Consider the following 21,458-nt stretch of genomic DNA (forward strand, 5'->3'; position numbering starts at 1 on the left):
ACAAAACCAAGATTGGGGATGATGGAGAGCGGCTTGAAGTACGACAGTTTTGGAATACTTTTGACATTAATTGCCCAAATCGAATATCCACAAATTCCATGCACTCTTCATTCTCCCTCTCCCCCAAATTCCCTTCGCATCATGAGACCTCCAGAGGGTGGTCCAGTGCTGGGAGTGCATGGGGGGAGGGGGAGGCGGGAGGGATGTCACAGATTCCCCCGTTTCCCAGAACGACCCCAGGAAGGAGTGTGACCCCGGCCCGCTGCATTGTATGGGGTGCAGAACAGGTGCAGGCCTCGGTCACCCTCGCCCAGCTCCAATGCTTAAATCGCCCTGGTCCCACTTCAATGCTTTTCTTGGCAGAGCACAGGCTCTGGCAAGGTCGCCCCTCCTCCTCCCAGTGGCCTAGAATATGCGGAGCGCCTGCAGTTTCCGACGCTGCCGCGCGGGGCCGCTATTGCACCCGGCGAGCAGCCGGCAGCTTCCTGCGGGGCGGCGGCTGGGCTCCCACCTCCACCACCCGGCGTCCGGGCGCCCCCCAGGACCCAGGACCGACCGCCTAGTACCGTTACCAGCGCTATTGACTGTTGAGAGTTCAAAGTCAACGCAAAGATTCCAAGCTTTCTGGTGAGAGAACTTTCTGTTTCCATTCCCAACAGGCTGTTGTCAACACATGCCGCCGCGGAGATCAGTGTATTTAAAGACACTTTGTATGAAACTAACCTTGTAGCTTCCTCATTTTATGATTTTGCAAGTCATATTAAAATAAATGACCAAAAAGAAAAAAACGTTAAAAAATAGAGGAACTTTGAGCAATGAAACCAAAAGACAGGGTGGAACTATCAAAGAAAGTCGTTGTGTTCATTTATCTTTTTATATGTTTATATTCTTCTAAATGTAACAAAGGTGCCTAACTTAAAAGAATCCTTTAACAAAAGGAGACTATTTTATGTGGGTAAATGTAGCATGTAATAGTAATCAAGAAAATGTATCTTTTGTGTTAAGACCATGTTGCAACCTATGCATATGTGATATATAAATTAATCAAAGGAAAAAGAAAAAGGACAAATAAATCACAAATTATATTTTTAATTAAACTTTATAAGTTTGGGGATCATTTTTTATTCACATGCAGTTGTAAGAATTAATACAAAGCTGAGCAGGTGGTTGCTTAATTGGCTGAGCAGGTGGTTGAGTGTTGTCTCATGCACCAAAAAGTGGCAGGTTGGATTCCCGGTTGGGGCACATGCAAGTGCATGCCAGGAGGGGGCATGCGATGGATGTTTCTCTTTCTCCCTCTCCCTCTCCCTTTTCAAAAATCAATCAAAACATTTTTATTTTTTTATTTTATTTATTTATTTATTTATTTATTTTAATTAAATCTTTATTGTTCAGATTATTACAGTTGTTCCTCTTTTTTCCCCCCCATAGCTCTCCTCCACCCAGTTTGCACCCAACCCTCTGCCCTTACCCCTCCCACTGTCCTCATCCATAGGTGTATGATTTTTGTCCAGTCTCTTCCTGCACCCCCACACCCCTTTCCCCTCAAGAATTGTCAGTCCACTCCCTTTCCATGCCCCTGGTTCTATTATAGTCACCAGTTTACTCTGTTCATCAGATTTTGTATTCACTTGAATTTTAGATTCACTTGTTGATAGATATGTATTTGCTGTTCATAATTTTTATCTTTACCTTTTTCTTCTTCCTCTTCTTAAAGAATACCTTTCAGCATTTCATATAATGCTGGTTTGGTGGTGATGAACTCCTTTAGCTTTTTCTTATCTGTGAAGCTCTTTATCTGACTTTCAATTCTGAATGATAGCTTTGCTGGATAAAGTAATCTTGGTTGTAGGTTCTTGCTATTCATCACTTTGAATATTTCTTAAAAAGGAATTAATAGCCCTGACCGGTTTGGCTCAGTGGATAGAGCATCAGCCTAAGGACTCAAGGGTCCCAGATTCGATTCTGGTCAAGGGCCTGTACCTTGGTTGCGGTCACATCCCCAGTACGGGGTGTGCAGGAGGCAGCTGATCGATGTTTCTATCTCATCGATGTTTCTAACTCTCTATCCCTCTCCCTTCCTCTCTGTAAAAAAAATCAATAAAATATATTTTTTTAAAAAAAGGAATTAATATACAGAGGTTATGTATACTCTTTACCAAGTTTTCCCCAATGAAAACATCTTGCAACATTATAGTACAAAATCATAGCCAGGATATATTGATGGAATCGGCGTGTCTCAGTGGTTGAGCCTCGACCTATGAACCAGGAGGTCTCTGTTCAATTCCTGGTCAGGGCACAGCCCGGGTTGTAGACTCAATACCCAGTAAGGGGTGAGCAGGAGGCAGCGGATAGATGATTCTCTCTCATCACTGATGTTTTTCTCTCTCCCTTCCTCTCTAAAATCAATATATATTTTAAAAGATACAGAATGTTCTCTATCCTTTATGTTGCCTCTTTATAGAACATCCAGTTCCCTCTCACAGTCACACCTCCCTTAATCTCTGGCAACCACTAATCTGTTTTCTATTTCTATAGTTTTGTCATTTTAAGAATGTTGTATAAGTGGAATCACATAGTATGTTATTAACTTTGGGGATTGGGCTTTTTTCATTCAGCACATTGCTCTTAAGATTCATCTACATTATTGCATGTACCTATCCTTCATTTCTTTATATTGCTGAGGAATATTCCATGGTACGGGTCTACAGCTTGCCTTATCATTCATTGAAGGACACCTGGATTATTTCCAGCTTATGTTTATTACAAATAACACTACTATGAACATTAATGTTCAGATTTTTGTGTGAACATGTCTTCATAATTTGGGATAACTGCCTGGGAATGATACAGCTGTTGGATAGTATGGTAGTTGCATGATTAGTTTTCCCCTCAAATAACCCATTATTTTACATAGGAACTTTGATTTGGACAATAGATATTAAATATCATACATTAATGAAATCTTCTATTTACTTATTTATTAAGTTGTGAGGATTTAAATATGATAAATATACCTCCTCAAATCTAGCTGGTAAAAGAGGTGGATAATAAATACCAACATAATTTTCTAACTAATTTTCACTAAGTACAATTACTAGTAAATGAAAGTAAAGAAACACATATCTCTGTTTATATACAATCTTATAAAAAAGGAATGACCCAAAGTTTAGTCCTATGATAGTTATCTTTCCTTTGGTATCAATATCATATGTCCTCTATTTATGAAAAACTCATAAGAGTGTAAGACTCAAATAGCATATTCAGACAAAGAAAAACACATCTACAGTATTAACAAAGGGAACTAAATAAGGCCTGCTTATTCAGCCTTTTTAAGAACAACTTGCAAATCTTAAACATTTGCACTAGTTTTCTCAGAAAATCCACAGCCTGTTCTACTCCCAGCCTGTTTGTAGTTGAGAGTTATAGGTGACAATCTAGGAAGTCTTGGGGTTCAGCACGACTTCTGAGTTTAGTGCAATTTTGTCATCAGTACTAAAACAAATCATTCAAAGTCTGTTTCTTCTTGACAAAAAGCATGACAAAGTAGTACATTATTATTTCATTTTTAAGTTTTTGTCATTCAAAACAAATTTGAATACCAAGTCAGTTGTCACATTATTATATACTAGAGGCTCAGTGCAGAAATCCATGCACAGGTAGAGTCCCTAAGCCTGGCTGGCGATCAGGGCCGATCAGGTTCTCTGCCTCCCCGCCTCCTCCTTCCCTCACTCCCTCAGCACCGCCCCGTCACCACCAGCTGCCGCTGGTCACCTGCCATGTTCCATGCCGCCCCCTGGTGGTCAGCACACATCATAGCAAGCGATCCAAGTCTCCTGGTTGAACTCCTGAGAGAACACTTTGCATATTAGCCTTTTATATATATGGATTTTGAAAATGTCCACCATGAAATCAATTGTTGTATGAATTCTGATAGAGTTGTTTTCCTTTAAAAAAATTAAAATCAGTGTACATAAATATTTGAACATAGTATTAATAACTTTTCTTCATATACTTTCAGCACTTTGGGCCATATTCATTTCCTGTATTGTTTTCTGTTTTATCACTATTACTGGGTCCTTTTACCTCTTATTATTTACTTCTTACTTAGCTGATGAAGATCAGTCACTCAGTTGTTGGTGAATCCATTCCCAAGAGCCAGGTCCTGTCTCTAGATGTGGAACACGAATAGTGGGAGGACAGGGCTATACATTAGGAAGTGGCACTATCATCTCATAGTAAGAAAGCAACACTGGACTATATACATGCCCTTGCATCTTCTGAAAAAAAAATATCTCAAGGAAAAGCAGCAATATTGGGGGGAAATGCATAGGGAAGGAAGACCTGCCCACGACTTCTTTCATTTTTGTTGTTGGGGAATTTGTCTTAACACAGCTCTCAGGACCTTGGTGAGTTGATTTAGAGGAGCGAGCACTCCCGTGTATATACTGTGCATTAATTGATCATTGATCTTCCATAGAAATGAATTCCATTTAGCAGCGCTATGGCCTGTGACTCTGATTCTGGGTGTTCAAAGCAGACAAATGCAAGATGTCGGCTTTTCTTCTCTGTCTTTGCATGTGGTCACTTAGGTTAATGGCTCAGCCTATCAGAAGTAACAGCTCATAAAGAAATTCTTGCCCTGACCGGTTTGGCTCAATGGATAGAGCGTCAGCCTGCAGACTGAAGGGTCCCAGGTTCTATTCTCGTCAAGGGCATGTACCTTGGTTGCGGGCACATCCCCAGTGGGGAGTGTGCAGGAGGCAGCTGATAGATGTTTCTCTCTCATCGATGTTTCTAACTCTCTATCCCTCTCCCTTCCTCTCTTTAAAAAATCAATAAAATATATTAAAAAAGAAATTCTTCCTGCCCTGGGGCCTCTCAACTCTCCACCAACACTGTCCTGTCCTCTTCCAGAACAGGGAACAGGATGTAGGAGGCACTGGAATTCTGCCCTACCTCACTGTTTACTGTTCCATCCAGGATGGGGTAGGGCCATAAATAGCTTTTTCAGAAACTGCCACGCTTGTTTTCCAGGGTGGCTGGCTGTGCCATTCCGCATTCCCAACAGTAATGAATAAGTAATAGAGTTTCTCGGTAAGTTGTGTGCACGTGTGTGTTGTGTGTATATCTGTTTTTTTAAAAAAATCTGTGATGAATGAATTAAGGAGTTAGAATTATTGATCAGAGAGAAAATCTGTGGTACAGTTGGAGAGAAAACATTCAAAAGTAGCTGGTAGAAATGGACTTTCAGTTAATAATTTCAGGATAAACCTGTCAGGGCAGATTGACACGGAAGGTTTTGTGGAAAGAGAGAGAACAATGAGAAAACAGAGACGATGGACTGGTTGAAGTTTTTTTTCACAAATTAGTAGCCAAGAACAGGTGGGCACAGGAGCAGAGAGAATTAAAGCCCTAGGTCAAAGCTTCCCTGGGCATTGTCCTCCAATAGAACCACCGTCTTCTGGGTTTGAAGCAATAATAACAGCAAATATTATTCAGCACATACTACCACCTTTGGCAGATGAGGGAAACTGTGGTACTGAGAGGTCACATTGCTTACTCATAGTCAGCCAGCTGGGAAGTGATTCAAACCTAGGCATTCTGGCTTCGGGGTCCATGCCATTAACCATCACTCCATACCATCCTGACTCTTATAACTAAAGTGAGAAAAATTCCTGCCATGTGAGTTATCAGTAATTAGATGCAGGGCCATACAGGAATTTAGTTATGCCCACATGGGGGAAAGTTCTAGAGTGGATTTGCATTACAATAAAAGAACAATGGGCTAAAGAGAAGGAATATAATGTGAATGTAAGAGTCAATGTAGGTCTTAGGGCTAGAAAAGGGCTAACTTCTCTGGCTGTTACTTCCCCTGGCCATTTGGACATTGCTCAGTAGCAACCATGTAATTCCACCTGGCCTGTGTTACCCAGCCTCTACAACTGCTTGAAAGAAAAGCCCAGAAATCAGGGTTGCCAGGCTAGGATAAAACAAATTCTCCCTCTCCTGATGCCTACAGGAGCAGAACCCTCAGGCCAGCTGCTGGCCACCCAGAAAATAAACCAAAACAGGAAGTCAGGGGTGATTGGAGGAGCCACCGGCCTTGGAAAGAGGACAGCAGATAGGATCCAGGGATGTAAGGCCTCACCTAGACAGACCCGTAAGTAGTGACCTATCTTAGGCATTAAACATGCCTTTTTTTTTTTTAAATATATTTTATTGATTTTTTACAGAGAGGAAGGGAGAGAGATAGAGAGTTAGAAACATCAATGAGAGAGAAACATCGATCAGCTGCCTCCTGCACATCTCCTACTGGGGATGTGCCCGCAACCCAGGTACATGCCCTTGACCGGAATCGAACCTGGGACCTTTCAGTCCGCAGGCCGACGCTCTATCCACTGAGCCAAACCGGTTTCGGCAAACATGCTTTTTTACATCCTTGCCTATTGAACATGAACAAGGTGAATAATCAATCGGTGAATTACTGTGATGCTCTGATGAATGAAAACAGGGCTACCCGGCAGACCTAACACACTCAAGAGCTGAAAGTAACCACAGGATATTCTGTTCATACAAATTCCTAACTGCATAGGTTATCATGGGAAGTCATGTCCTAAGGCCTATATGATAGATTAATCTTTACATTGAACAAGCCCTTTCCATTGTTTTTGTGCTTCTAGGATAATAAGCTTAGAATGTCAGAATAAATCTTCTCTAGACCTCCAGAGATAAACACCCAGTACCGGGGCCAGACCACCCCAACATGCCTTGTTGTTATCATTTACCTGCATACCTCTATACAGTTACTTGTATGTTAAGTGTTAACTATCCAGCACCCATCAATGTAAAAGAAGTATGCATCTCTCCATTTTTATTTTTCATTCAGTCCTAGAGATTTCCCTGCTTTGCGGTCTCCCACCTCCTTATCTACCACCAATGGATTTCAGAACCTTCCTTCCATATAGACTTTTGATTTTACTAATATATAAACTAAACCACAAAACTGTTACTCCTTGGAGCATTTTCTCAAACCTTTGAGATTTTTGATTGCAGGTCTGGCCCTCAGCTTTGACTCACACTCTTTGAACTTTTATGTTTGAACATCCTCATATTGTTTGATAAAAACAATAAATGTTCCACAGCTTGACACTTTTCTACTTTTAATCTATCTTTTCATTTTTCTCCTTCTGTAGTACCTGGGAGTCCAGCTTTATTGTTTTATCCTTCAGGTGCTTGTTTCTATAACTGCCCAACACAATGAACAAGTGGCTTTGATCTGCTCCTTTGGATTTATTCCTGTTGTCCTGAAAATAAGGCGGTCATCCTTATTTTGCCACAATCTTTGAATGCAGCTGTCTTAATCCATGTGGGCTGCTGTAATGGAATACTACAAACTGGGCATCTAATAAACAATGGAAATTTATTTCTCACAGTTCTGGAGGCTGGGATGTCCAAGATCAAGGTTCAGATTCAGTATCTGGTGAGGACCCAATTCCTACTTCACACTGTGTTCTCACATAGAAGAAGGGGCAAAGGAGTTCCATAGAGATTCTTTTATAAGGGCAGGAACCCCATTCTTTTCTTTTTTTATTTTAAATATATTTTTGTATTGATTTCAGAGAGGAAGGGAGACGGGGAGAGAGATAGAAATATCAATGATGAGAGAGAATCATTGGTTGGCTGTCTCCTACATGCTCCCTACCGGGGATCAAGCCTGCAACCCAGGCATGTGCTCTGCCTGATCAGGAATCGAACCATGACCTCCTGGTTCATTGGTGAATGCTCAACCACTGAGCCACACCTGCCGGGAAGGAGTCCCATTCTTGAGGGCTCCTCCCTCATGACATAAAAATTTTGCAAAGGCCCCACTTCCTGATACATCACACTAAGAATTGGGTTTGGACATATGAGTTTGGGGGGTGGAGGGGCACACAAACATTCAGTCTGTAGCACTGGCCAAAACAATTTTTACAAGTTCCTTTTGGTGAATGCAATGAACTTTGGGCATAGTTGAATGGGAACTAAAGTTAATGGTTTGCAAGCAAAGTCAGCAAGAGAGTTGGTTACTGTTTTCCCTTTGAAGAATCGGGAGCATGCTACCAGTTCAAAGGGACTTTTGCAGCTCCTCAACTTCTGAGAGCTGAAAGCAGAGGGTAGTTTGAACCACGTGAAATTACAGAGGCCGTAGGTCAAAAATAGTTGGCTACTGGCAACTTCCTGTGGCACAACCCTTTCCATTCAGTGGGGCATGACATTTCATAACTCTCCGATTTCCTCTTGGCTTTAGTTGTATTAGCTGTCCTGTCCGAGCAGTTGAATGCCCATCCAAGTCTCACTTGCATGAGACCAGACACCAAAAAATAAAGTTCAGGCTGGTTCTGCTCAAGCAGACATTTCCTTCCAAAAAGGCAGATTCAAACAATCTTTTGAAGACATACGAAAGCCTCCACAGGGGACAGGGACAAAAACATTGTTTCTTACCACTTGTCCTTTTTGGAGATATAGTATCATCTTTCTTTCTTTCTTTCCTTTTTTTTTTTTTTTTGTATACAATTATCAAGAGAATAGTTTGAAAAGAAGAACCTGGGTTTTCTTGCTTCTTATTCTGATGTGTCATCCTTGCTGCCATGAGGAAATGCTATCAGTGTTGTACACGCTATTTCCAACTCTTTACTTCTCAGCTCACTTAATGTCATTTCATTTCTGGGAGAGAGGCCAGACGAGGACGTCCTTCAGGCTGAGGCAGGGCTCGAAGCGGCCCCGCACTATCCTGAGTTCCTCGGTGTTTTTGTTGTATCTCCACCTCGTGGTTGATGGGCACCTGCCATGTCCTGCTTGGCAAGATCCAGGAGTCGATCTCAGGTACTCTGCCCCCATTTTATCCCCAGGACCCCAAATAGACTAGATTTGTTTACTCAAGTAAGAGTTGTTCTGTGGGCCTAACAACTAAAGCACACGAAACATTCGGGATCATTACATGACTAAATTGTCACTGTTTGAGTTAATAATTGTCATCCCATCCTAATCTTACAGAGAACCTTCATGTATCTTGGACTCTCAGACTAACCTTGGGAAAGAGAGAGCGCAGGTATGTTGTATTATTATTTTTCACATCAGAGTTACTTTAATTTTCTCTCTCTTAAAGGGTGTAATTGTACTACATTTCAATTTTGTTTTTATTGAAATTTGACATCAAATTTTATCAATAGTAGATGTTGTACAATCTTTGTAATGCTTTTTTATTGTATTCATTTAATGGCAATATTTTCCTCTCAAAAGTGGGTTGGGTTTAATATTCATAAGATTACAAAATAAGCACTCGGGCGCCGCCCTTTATAAATGCGACATGAATTTTACTTGCACTTTCAGAAATCACTAGACCTTGGCCATGATCACTTCCTCCTTTCAAGCCTCTGTGGCAGTTCTTGCCCTGGTTACCCTGCATGTCAGTGCCCTGGATACATTTATAGCTGCCGTGTATGAACATGCTGTCCTAAGGCCAAAGGGCACAGAGACACCTGTTTCTCGGGACGATGCCTTGCTCCTTATGAACAAGAATATAGATATTCTGGAGAAAGCGATAAAGCAGGCAGCTGAGCAGGTATTCTTTTATTTCTACTAATCTTAATCCATGGCAGGGACATGAAATCTGGTGGAAGGTTGCCGTGTTGCATTGTCTGTGTTACACGTGGAGACATACTTTTGATTGGACTTGTTTTGAATAGGGTGCTCAAATTATCGTGACTCCAGAAGATGCACTGTATGGATGGAAATTTACCAGGGAAACCATTTTCCCTTATCTGGAGGATATCCCAGACCCTCAGGTGGACTGGATTCCATGTCAAGACCCCCAAAGGTATTGTCTCTATCCTAGTTTGTGCAAAAGGGCGGCAATTCTCTAAAATGTGCATGTTCACCACAGCAAAATGATAAATCCTGAATTATCATGTATCTGGTGGTATGTTATTGGTATATTTATCTTGGCATTTGTTAGATTTAAAAAATTGCACTTAGATACCATTTAATATCTTTATTCAATTTAGAGAAAATATGTAAACAGGACATTTCTAAGTAGGACTGCTGATGAAGGGGGAGAGGATCTCATGGATACAAGTAGTAAATTAATTTATGAAGTGGATGGACAGTGGGTTGTGTTTGGAAAATATTTCCATGTCTCTATTTAAAGGTACCATGTTGCAATTGTATTGGAATCTGCTTCTCAGGCAGAAAGACCTCACTGTGTACTCTCTAGTGCAGCGGTTCTCAACCTGTGGGTCGCGACCCCTTTGGCGGTCGAACGATCCTTTCACAGGGGTCGCCTAAGACCATCCTGCATATCAGATATTTACATTACGATTCATAACAGTAGCAACATTACAGTTATGAAGTAGCAACGAAAATAATTTTATGGTTGGGTCACAACATGAGGAACTGTATTTAAAGGGCCAGAGGTTGAGAACCAGTGCTCTAGTGCATCATAAGACTTATGCTATGAAACTTTGCATGTTCCTAGGCTCATAAAGGTAATTTTCCTGAGAAAAAGTAATCTAGGAATGTAATCTAGGAATCTAATGCAACATATTTAATAGACATGGATGTATGTTTAATATATAAATCCTACTTCCTAATAAGACTTGGCGGTTATTGAGGTACAGATTGTACACTTCAAACCTTTCAGGGAAAGGTCACTCACTCTATCCCACTTATTCTTACTCATCTCTCAGATCCTCTCACTCTGTTGCCCGCTCATACTTTCTCATTCTTTTACCTCAAATGAAGTTTATGTAACATTCCTCTGCCATATATATATATATATTTACAAATCAGACTTTCTTTTTTTAAAAATATATTTTATTGACTTTTACAGAGAGGAAGGGAGCGGGAGAGAGAGTCAGAAACATTGATGAGAGAGAAACATTGATCAGCTGCCTCCTGCACACTCCCCACTGGGTATGTGCCCGCAACCAAGGTACATGCCCTTGACTGGAATCGAACCTGGGACCCTTAAGTCCACAGGCCAACACTCTATCCACTGAGCCAAATCGGTCAGGGCCCTCTGCCATATTTTTGCTGGAGGATTATAGCTACCACACTTCTTTAGGCACTCCTGGTTATTCTGACATTTATATAAGGGCTACCAGGAAAGGGCTTTTCTTTGCTCTAGAGAGATTAACTGCACACAAAAAAAAGAAGAAGAAGAAGAAAAAGAGAGAATATTGGGTTACATGACCTCGGACAATTTCCTCTTCCCACCCTTCCTGTCCTGAGCTGATTTCTCTATGGTGTTTGTAAGAAATTTTATTTCGTGTAAAAAAGAGGCCAATAGCTGGACAGTCTTTCTGCCTAGAAGTTTTGGGAATTGGGATGGCCCATTTATTTTTAATCTCACAGTATGACTGAGTTCTGGATTTCCTGTTAAAAACAACATATGATGCAAATGTATGGATGAGTCAAAGGTCACAGTAACTATGGGAACTAGTAAATGTTGGGGGACAGGTTCTTCCATATGGTTAGTAAGTGCCTCTATTATAGCCCTACAGTAGAAGAAAAACATTTTGACAGAAAATTGGCTTGCATTATCATCAGATATAGTCAAATTTAAATAATTAATCTTTTCATTCATTCAACCATTTTTTAAAAATATTTTTTATTGATTTCAGAGAGGAAGGGAGAGGCAGAAAGAGACGGAAACATCAATGATGAGAGAGAATCATTGATCATTGGCTGCCTCCTGCCCAGCTCCCACCGGGGATTGAGCCCTCAACCTGGGTACGTGCCCTTGACCAGAATCGAACCCAGGAATTTAACCCAGGAATCAAACCCAGGACCATTTGGGTCCGCAGGCCTGCACCCTATTTACTGAGCCAAACCAGCTAGGGCAGATTTCCTTCTTTTTATGGCCATGTACTATTCCATTGTATAAATGTACCCTAGCTTTTTTATCCAGTCATCCACTGATGGGCACTTGGGCTGTTTCCAGATCTTGGCAATTGTAAATAATGCTGCTATAAACAGAGGAGTGAATGTATTCTTTAGAATTGGTGTTTTGGGATTCTTAGGATATATTCCCAGAAGTGGGATCACTGGGTCAAAAGGCAGTTTTATTTTTAATTTTTTGAGGAAACTCCATACTGTTGCCCACAGTGGCTACCCCAATCTGCATTCCCACCAGCAGTATACAAGGGTTCCCCTTTCTCCATATGCTCGCCAGCAGTTGTTGTTTATTGACTTATTGATGGTAGCCATTCTGGCAGGTGTGAGGTGAATCTCATTGTGGTTTTAATTCTCTGATGATTAGTGATGTTGAGCATTTTTTCATATATCTATTGACCATCTATCTGTCCTATTGTTATTATTGTTTACATATGAAGTAACTAAATACTTTTTAAAGTTGAAATGCCTTTTTTATTGAGATATAATTGGCATATAACATTGTGTAAATTTAAGATGTATAATGTGTTAAATTGATACGTTTATATATTGCAATATGATTAGCACCATAGCTCCAGTTAATCCCTCTATCATGTCATATAACTATCATTTCTTGTTGTGGTGAGGACAATTAAGATCTAGTCTCGCCCTGACCAGTTTGGCTCAGTGGATAGAGCATCGGCCTGTGGACTAAAGGGTCCTGGGTTGAATTCCAGTCAAGGGCATGTGCCTTGGTTGCGGCCACATCCCCAGTAGGGGGTGTGCAGGAGGCAGCTGATCGATGCTTCTCTCTCATCGATGTTTCTAACTCTCTATCCCTCTCCCTTCCTTTCTGTAAAAAATCAATAAAAAATATATATTTTTTAAAAAGATCTAGTCTCTAAGCAACTTTGAAGTCTATAATACAATATTATTATCTGTGTGCTGTACATTAGACCTTCAAGACTTATTTACCTACTAGTTTCAAGTTTGTACTCTTAAACCATATATTCTTAATTCCCCTATCTTCTGGCCCCTGGTAACCACTATTCTACTGTTTCTGTGAATTCAGTCTTTTTAGATTCCACAAATAAGTGATATCATACAGTATAAGTCTTTCTCTGTCTGACTTATTAAAATCTCTTCATTAAAATTTGATTTAGATTTGGTCACACACCCATACAAACAAGACTCAGCTGCCTGGCCAAGAACAACTCTATCTATGTCTTGGCAAATATTGGGGACAAAAAGCGATGTAATTCTCAGGACTCCACATGTCCTCCTAATGGCTATTATCAGTACAATACCAACGTGGTATATGATGCAAAGGGACAATTGGTGGCACGTTACCACAAGGTAAGAGAGGGTGGGTATGTAGAATGATGACTGTTATGAGGGAGATGAATGCTATGTTAAGTATTTTGAGCTTTATTCCCCATATATGATGTTATTAGAGATTTTTTGTTACGGCAAACACTAAAGAAAGTCACATTTTAGAAAAAGCTAATCTGGGAAAAAATGTAGGCAAAGAGCTATTAGAAAGATGTTACAATAGTCCATGATTGAGATAAATCATTCTGTGTATAAAAATGTAATTTTAATATTAATTCAAAGGATACCAAGGTGACTGTGGTCTGGATACCGTTTAATACTGAAATGATATAAAGATGTTTCCAAATTGTATGAATGAGTTTTACAGAAGTTAATTTCCCTGTTTTCTATCAAATTACAAAAATTATCTTTCCCTTTATTTTTCATACCAGTTAACTGAATTACCCTCTTATGAATTTAAGGTTAGATCAGAAAATTTTTACTATAAACTCTGAATTAAAAGAGCAAAATAACCTTTAGCCATAATTTTATACCAAATTGGCAGGGAAAGAGCCAGCCTTCTAAGTGGATATGGGATATGCATGTCAGTGTGTACATCCTCTTCCACACCCACCCACACTTTTTCTAAGCATCTTAAATTGTATCTTTTAACAATTTCTCCATCCAGAATCTTTTGAGTGGAGAAATAATCTGCTGGAAGTCCCAGTTGAAATGTAAGGAGTGATATTAACCCAATTGTTTTTCAATGCTTTTGATCACATACTGCTACAGAAAAAAAATTGTATATTTATTTTTGTATTTCTAAATAAAACACAGTCCTAGTGGTTTGGCTCAGTGGATAGAGCGTTGGCTTGCAGACCGAAGGGTCCCCGGTTCAATTCTAGTCAAGGGTATGTACCTCGGTTGCAGGCTCCTCCCTGGTCCACGCCCTGGTGAGGGCTCTTGCAGAAGGCAACCCATTGATGTGTTTCTCTCACATCGATGTTTCTCTCTGTCTTTCCCATTCTTTTTCATAATCCCTAAAAATCAATGGAAAAATATCCTTGGGTGAGGATTAAAAAAACAAAACAAAAATAAGTAAGTAAGTAAGTAAATAAATAAATAAATAAATAAAACAATCATATAACTTTCAAACAGCTTCCTTACAGTTTTCTTCATTTTGTGGGTTTTGACAACTTCTTTTCATTTATAATTTCAGCAATTTTGAAAGCTCTGAAATTATTTTGGATGGGACACTGTAAAAAGGGAGGTAGCACCCCTCATCCACTTAACAGGTGCTTATTGTGCATCTATTATGTTTCCAGGGTCAGGGATTCAATAACAGCATTCTTCTTTGAATCCCTGACACCTAGAAACATTAAAAAAGCTTCTTCAGCTTTTAAGAAAGTCATAACCTATAATTTATGGGAAGTTATCTGTCTTCTAATTTGGGCAGGCTGGGGTTGGGGAGGAGATATTGTATTCCTTTTCCTTGGCCTTTTACTTCCAATAACCAGTCTCATTCACTGCCTGTAGAGTCTCAGTTGTTGACCATAACTAAATCTAGTACTAACTTTGGAGGGTTTTTTTTCTCTTCTTTTTCTTTCTTTCTTTTCTTTTTTTTTTTTAACAAGTCATCTCTTCAGTAAAGAAGCTTTTCCTGGTTTTGTCTTATGCATTTGTTACAGTACCACCTCTACTCTGAGCCTCAGTTTGATGTCCCTGAAAAGCCAGAGCTGGTGACTTTCAACACCACCTTTGGAAGGTTTGGCATTTTCACATGCTTCGATATACTCTTCCACGACCCTGCTGTGTCCCTGGTGAAAGACTTCCATGTGGACACCATTCTGTATCCCACAGCGTGGATGAATGTTTTGCCCCTGTTGTCAGCTATTGAATTCCACTCAGCTTGGGCTATGGGCATGAGAGTTAATCTTCTTGCGGCAAATATACACCATGTGCAACAAAATATGACAGGTAATTTATGACCAGATGAGGTTTGCAGATAATACTTCTAAATGCAGAGAAGCTAATGCCTCAGATGTGAGCTGTCATAACTTTTTGCTTCTTTATAGGGACTAACCACTATATTTTTCAACTTTTTACACATACACACAAAGCCTAGTGACTGATTTTTAAAAAACATATTTTTGGGAGAGATCAACCAAAGGACTTGTATGCATGCATATAAGCCTAACCAATGGACACAGATACCAGGGGGGTGAAGGCATGAGTGGGGGGGATGGGGGGGCAATAGGGGATAAGGACACATATGTAATATCTTAATCAATAAAGAAAAAATATATTTTTTTATTTATTTCAGAAAGGAAGGGAGAGAGAGAAATAAAAACATCAATGATGAGAAAGAATCACCGATTGGCTGCCTCCTGCATACCCCCAACACCCCCAACTGGGGATCAAGCCTACAACCCAGGCATGTGCCCTTGACTAGAATCGAACCCGGGACCCTTCAGTCCACAGGCTGATGCTCTATCCACTAAGCCAAACAGGCTAGGGCCCTAGTGACTGATCTGAGCAGCTATGGTTACATTAAGACCTTTCTGTGCATTATTTCTTTATCCTCACAACAACTCTGAGAGATGAGTACTACCATCCACTTTTACAGATTAGAAACCTGAGACACAGAGCATGTAAGTAACTTGCCAAAGGCTACCAGCTAGTGAGTGGCAAAGCATGGAAGTAAACATGATTTGCTCAAACATTGGGAAAGGACAGAGGAGCATATTAATTGGTATGTTGTTTGGAACAATTTACCTTCACAGTAAAAAGTAGCTTAAAACGACAAACATTTACTATCTCACCTTTTCTATCGGTCACTACTTGGGACTAGCTTAGCTGGGGGATCCTGGCTCAGACTATCTCCTTGGGTTACGTCAAGCTCTTAGCTGGGCTAGTGGTCATCTGAAGCCTTGAGTGGGGCTGGCAGGCCTGTTTCCAGGAGGGCTGCCTCACGTGGCTGTATAGGCAGGATCCCTTAGTTCAGTGGTTCTCAACCTGTGGGTCGCGACCCCTTTGGCGGTCGAATGACCCTTTCACAGGGGTCGCCTAAGACCATCCTGCATATCAGATATTTACATTACGATTCATAACAGTAGCAACATTACAGTTATGAAGTAGCAACGAAAATAATTTTATGGTTGGGTCACAACATAAGGAACTGTATTTAAAGGGCCAGAAGGTTGAGAACCACTGCCTTAGTTCCTCAGGGAATATGGGCAGGAGACCTTCATTTCTTGCCTCTTGGGCCTTTCCATAGGCTGTGTGATGTATCTTCATGACATGACAGCTGATTTTCTTTAGATAGATGATAGATAGATAGATAGATAGATAGATAGATAGATAGAGTGAGTGAGAGCGGGAGCTGCACTGCTGTTTTTATTAATCACACACCGTCACTTCTACCGTGTTCCATTCATTAGAAGTGAGTTGCAAAGTCCAGCCTGCACTCAAAGGGAAAGGAATTAGACCTACCCATTGGAGAGAAGAGTGTTGAAACATTTGGGAGTGATATGGAGACACCAGCATAGTGGGGACCAGGAGAGAATTTTGTATTCCCGTTCCCTACCTTTCATGTACTCCCAAATACAAAGAGTTTTATATTGGTTTTAATTTTCCACAATGCTCATAAACATTCCTGTTACAGTCAAAGTTTATTTGACACCAGACATCAAACATCTATTATACTCCCTCAGTAGAGAAAAGGAGGAGCGCTTGGGTGTTCCCTGTAACTAGAAGCCCGTGTGCTGTCTTGTTGGGACCAACGTGGTGATGTGACCATGTGCTCAGTTCTGATGGGGAAACTGGCAGTGTTGGTTTTGTATTAAAAACACTCCTTTTCCATTCACAGGCAGTGGTATTTATGCACCGCATTCGCCCCGAGTATACCATTATGATATGGAAACAGACTCGGGAAGGCTCCTTCTTTCAGAAGTGGATTCGCGTCCCCGAACCTCTCCTGCCTACCCCACAGCTGTGGACTGGAGTGCCTATGCCACAACCATCAAACCATTCCCAGTCCAGAAAAATACTTTCAGTGGGTTTATTTCCCGAGATGCGTTCAACTTCACAGCACTTTTTGAAAATGCAGGAAATCTTACAGTCTGTCACAAAGATCTCTGCTGTCATTTAAGCTATAGAATGTTAAGAAAAGAAGAGAATGAAGTGTATGTTCTAGGAGCTTTCACAGGACTTCACGGCCGAAGGAGAAGAGAGTACTGGCAGGTAATCTCAGCTCAGGTGAAAGGGGGTGCTTAGGCATCAGTAGTTATAGGGTTCACCTTCCATGTGTGCCCCAGGGAGCCAAGTGCCTTTTCTCTGCATGACTCCACGCATTGCCAATACAGCATTACACACACACACACACACACACACACACACACACACACACACACATGCTAGGAGTAATAATGATATTTGCAATAGAAGTTAACTATAATCGGATTGTTTGCTTAGAGCACATTTAAGAGAATATTTATTAACCTGACCATGATGATTTTCTATTTGACTAATGAACTAGTTTACATATTATAGTGAACCTCAATAAGGCTTTCTTATGTAGTTTTGCCAATGTATCTGAATATAAACAGTTTTGTTTTAATTTTTAAAGTCAACACTGAGTAGGGATATCACTTTGATCTTAGTCTTTCTTGTCATCAGATGTTTTTTCATTTTATTTCTTTCCAATGACAAATATTTAAAATTCAAAATTCAGGAGGTGGGCTTGGTTCTCAAATCATTGGCCATTTCCAATAAAGCTGTTAATGATAAGAAACATGATCCAAATCTTTTATCAAATGAGGAAATAGTTACTTTGCTATAGTTATAAACTGAGTCAATCATTCTAGTACAACTAACTTAGATGTAAGGCATTGCATTTTATCTACATCTGTTCTACATAGGTATGCACCATGCTGAAATGCAAAACGACTGATCTGACAACTTGTGGACAACCGGTAGAAACAGCTTTGACAAGATTTGACATATTCTCCCTAAGTGGTACATTCAGAACAGAGTATGTTTTTCCTGAAGTGCTACTTACTAAAGTTCACCTGTCACCTGGAAAATTTGAGGTAGGAGGACTTGAAGAGTATTTTTATTTTATCTGTTCTCTAAAGCCAAGCAAAATAGGTTATGGCAACTGTATCACTTAAATTTTACTGTGTAGCTAACTTCCTCAGACCTTAATGGCTTTAGACAATAACCATTTCTTAGCTGGTACTTTGTGGTTGACACTGTGAACTGAGTGTAGCTAGGCTGTTTTAAAAAAAAAAAAAAAAAAAAAGACCGTACCCTTTTATGTAATGATGTTTACTTTGAATTTATATTAGTTCACACAAACACTCCATCCATGCTTTTGTTCCGGCCCTCCGGTCCAGTTTAAGAATTCATTGTGGTCCAGTTTAAGAACTCATTGTGGCCCTCGAGTCAAAAAGTTTGCCCACCCCTGCTTTAGACAATAACCATTTATTAGCTGGTACTTTGTGGTTGACACTGTGAACTGAGTGTAGCTAGGCTGTTTTGGTTTGGAACAGGCTTAGCTGATCTTGGCTGGGCTCATGCATGCATCTGCCACTAGCTGGTGATTGGGCTGCTTTGTGATGGCCTTGTCTTAGACAGCTGGAATGATTGGGGCCACTCTCTCCCTGTGTTCTCTCATCTTCCAGCAAGTTTGGACTTGAAGGAGTCCAAGAGCATCAAGAGGGAAAGCCACATTGGGCAAGTTTTTCTTAAGTCTCTGCTTACACCATGTTTGTGAATGTCTCATTAGCCAAAGCGAGTCACATGCCCAAAGTAGTTTCAAAGGTTAGAGAAATAAATGATACAGATCTCTCAATGGATAGAGCTGTAAAATCACATTGCAGAAGGGCATGAATAAAGGAGAAGGAAGTATCTGGGCCATTTTTACATTTACAGCAAGTAATTCTAAAGTGATGACACTTGGTTGGAATAACATGATAAGATACCCAGAACCTGTGAGCTCAAGGCCCCATTCGTTGAAAAATATTTGTTTACAGATTTTCAATGTCCTTTTGTTGCATGTGGAAACAAATGTAAAATTAGATATTTATTTTACAAATTATAGTGGCTATAACCAAATTAATTTATAAATTAAGCTGGTCTCAAATTAGAATTAAGGCTGTAGGTTTTTATCTGCTAGTCCACACACACTCAACCAGTTTGAACCTTCATGTCTTCTCTGAATTGTGGCAAACAGAGGCAGGATTGCAGTAACTAGGGTACAGTCACTGCATTTTTTATAAGAAAAATAAGATCTACGTTAATTCACCTAAAGCATTAAGCAAGAATGTCTTTAAAATGCAGATTGCTGATGGTCACGCCTGCCTGTATTATCAGATCGGGATATATCATATTTATAAAAATATTTAATTTTGTGAAACCAACAGAATGGTTTCTCTTAAAGCTGAGAAACCCAGGGAACGGGAATCCTTGGTTGCCATACAACCTGGTTAGGTAGAATCTCATGAGCAAATGAAGCTGGAATAAAAGCTTAAATGCCAAGTACAGAAAATCATAATCAGATATGAAGTGAGGGCTCTGGAACTGTAATCTAGCAGTTCAAAGGTGGCTGGCACAAATAAGTATAGATGAATTGAAAATACGTGAGGCCACTTCAAGTGAGAGAAAGGAGAGCAGGGTTCATACAGATCAGGGGTCAGGTAGTATGGGGGCCCTGTATTCTCATAATCCCTGCCATATAAACTGAATACACAATCTAATCTCTAGTCTTCTGGGTAGTACTTTGATATTATCCCCCTCCCCCTTGTCATGTACTCATAGAAATGTATCTGTCTCATTGAGAAATTACCCTAGAGTGAGACTGAGCACTTATGTCACAAAAGCATCTCATTTACGGAGAAAGACGAAAAACTTATGGAGTTTTCCAGACCAGATTAAAAGTCCAGAGCCAGAGCCCTGACTGGTGGTCCAATTGGTTGGAGCATTTTCTGGTACACAAAAAGGTGGTGGGTGGATTTGATATCCAGGTTGTGAGTTTGATCCCCAGCCAGAGCATGTGTGGGAGGCAACCAATCGATGTTTCTCTCTCACATTGATATCTATCCCTCCCTCCCTCCCTCCCTCCTTCCCTCCCTCCCTTCCTATCTCTAAAAATCATTTTTAAAATAAGTCCTGAGTCAGAAATTCCATTTTACTTTCACTCTGAACCACATTGGTATTTGAAGAAGTTGGATGGTGGTAGTTAATGAGGAGGTGGAGAGCATGAAGAAACTAGGACACAGTTATTTACTTTGTTTGTCTTACTTAAAAAAAAAAAAAAGATCCCAAATGGTTTTAGGTAGCTGGTAACAACAATTAGAGAATGATACAAGAGCAAATAGTTAAATGCTTAACAGTATAGTATTTGTAGGTCTCAACTCAACAATTCTCAGAACTTGTCACGCTGTCTCCCATGCCTGGGCACTAGCCCTTTATTCTTACATGGACAGGAGGGAGGGAGGAAGGAAGGGAGGGAGGGAGGGAGGGAGGGAGGGAGGGAGGGAGTAAGGAAGGAGTTGCACTATCCTTTAAGTTGGGTACTTTATGGTACATTTATCATTTGGATCATGTCTCATCTTCTCCAGCTTATTTGTTGAAAGAAGAAATAAGATATAGTTTACATCAAAAAGATATAAAAGATGCACTTGCCAGCTGGTAGGCAGGGTTTTGGTGTAACAATGCTTGGAGGGAGCTCCATGGCCAGAGTACTGGTCTTCATTTCTCAAGTATAGATTCCCTATGGCATTACTTTCCCTGAAGTTCATCATATTCTAATGAGCAGACACTAACCAAACACAAGATGACAACAGAGAGGACCAATTTATTACTTTTAAAAATAGATTCACTTAGCTGGAGAAAAATAACTTTTGCCTCAAGAAGGCTATCCATTGGCAAGTCCTCTCAAACACTGAAGCTATGGATCAGAAGTTTGTTTGGTGAGCACAGGATTAAAACAAAAGGGATTGGGTATTCATGGAACAGATTATCATAAAGCTATGAAAGCCTAAGATAATGTGCTTCTCCTCTGTGGGGCTGGTTATCTGAGACCACATTGAATCTGGGTGCTTACTTTCTTCAAAAAGGGCCAAATAAACCAAAACCAAATCTTGATTTAAAAAAAATTATTTTCCTAGAGACCTTTCAAGTTATGGCCCTTCTGTTAACATTGTTTTTAGAGTGATCAGAAGATAGGTTTG

The 21,458-nt window shown here is 40.2% G+C and overlaps 1 protein-coding gene and 1 pseudogene across 4 annotated transcripts; one reads left to right on the forward strand and one right to left on the reverse strand.

Annotated features, from left to right (window-relative positions):
* The first annotated feature begins 190 nt into the window (after nt 1-190).
* Nucleotides 191-18,403, forward strand: VNN2 (vanin 2). Of its 4 annotated transcripts, XM_023750254.1 has the most exons (11): nt 191-627; nt 5,038-5,097; nt 6,023-6,163; nt 8,718-8,865; nt 9,037-9,091; nt 9,373-9,604; nt 9,729-9,859; nt 13,077-13,269; nt 14,913-15,201; nt 17,093-17,466; nt 18,144-18,403. In XM_023750254.1, exons 6-11 carry the CDS (start codon nt 9,392-9,394, stop codon nt 18,393-18,395), a joined length of 1,452 nt encoding a protein of 483 aa, XP_023606022.1. In that variant the 5' UTR covers nt 191-627; nt 5,038-5,097; nt 6,023-6,163; nt 8,718-8,865; nt 9,037-9,091; nt 9,373-9,391; the 3' UTR covers nt 18,396-18,403. The 4 variants fall into 4 exon arrangements, with proteins under 4 accessions (XP_023606022.1, XP_023606021.1, XP_023606023.1 ...); XM_023750253.1 differs by lacking the exon at nt 5,038-5,097; XM_023750255.1 differs by lacking the exons at nt 5,038-5,097; nt 6,023-6,163 and having other exon boundaries at nt 8,714-8,865.
* Nucleotides 4,122-8,880, reverse strand: LOC111825019 (annotated as a pseudogene).
* Nucleotides 18,404-21,458: the final 3,055 nt, after the last annotated feature.

Source organism: Myotis lucifugus, unplaced genomic scaffold (assembly GCF_000147115.1).
Source record: "Myotis lucifugus unplaced genomic scaffold, Myoluc2.0 scaffold_11, whole genome shotgun sequence".
In the NCBI taxonomy this organism is placed as follows: Eukaryota; Metazoa; Chordata; class Mammalia; order Chiroptera; family Vespertilionidae; genus Myotis; species Myotis lucifugus.

Coding starts and splice junctions, on each gene's coding strand:
- VNN2 (XM_023750254.1), top strand. CDS start 9,392: ATGATCACTTCCTCCTTTCAAGCCTCTGTGGCAGTTCTTGCCCTGGTT. Junction 9,860..13,076: donor CCATGTCAAGACCCCCAAAG/GTATTGTCTCTA, acceptor AATTTGATTTAG/ATTTGGTCACACACCCATAC. Junction 17,467..18,143: donor GGAGAAGAGAGTACTGGCAG/GTAATCTCAGCT, acceptor TGTTCTACATAG/GTATGCACCATGCTGAAATG.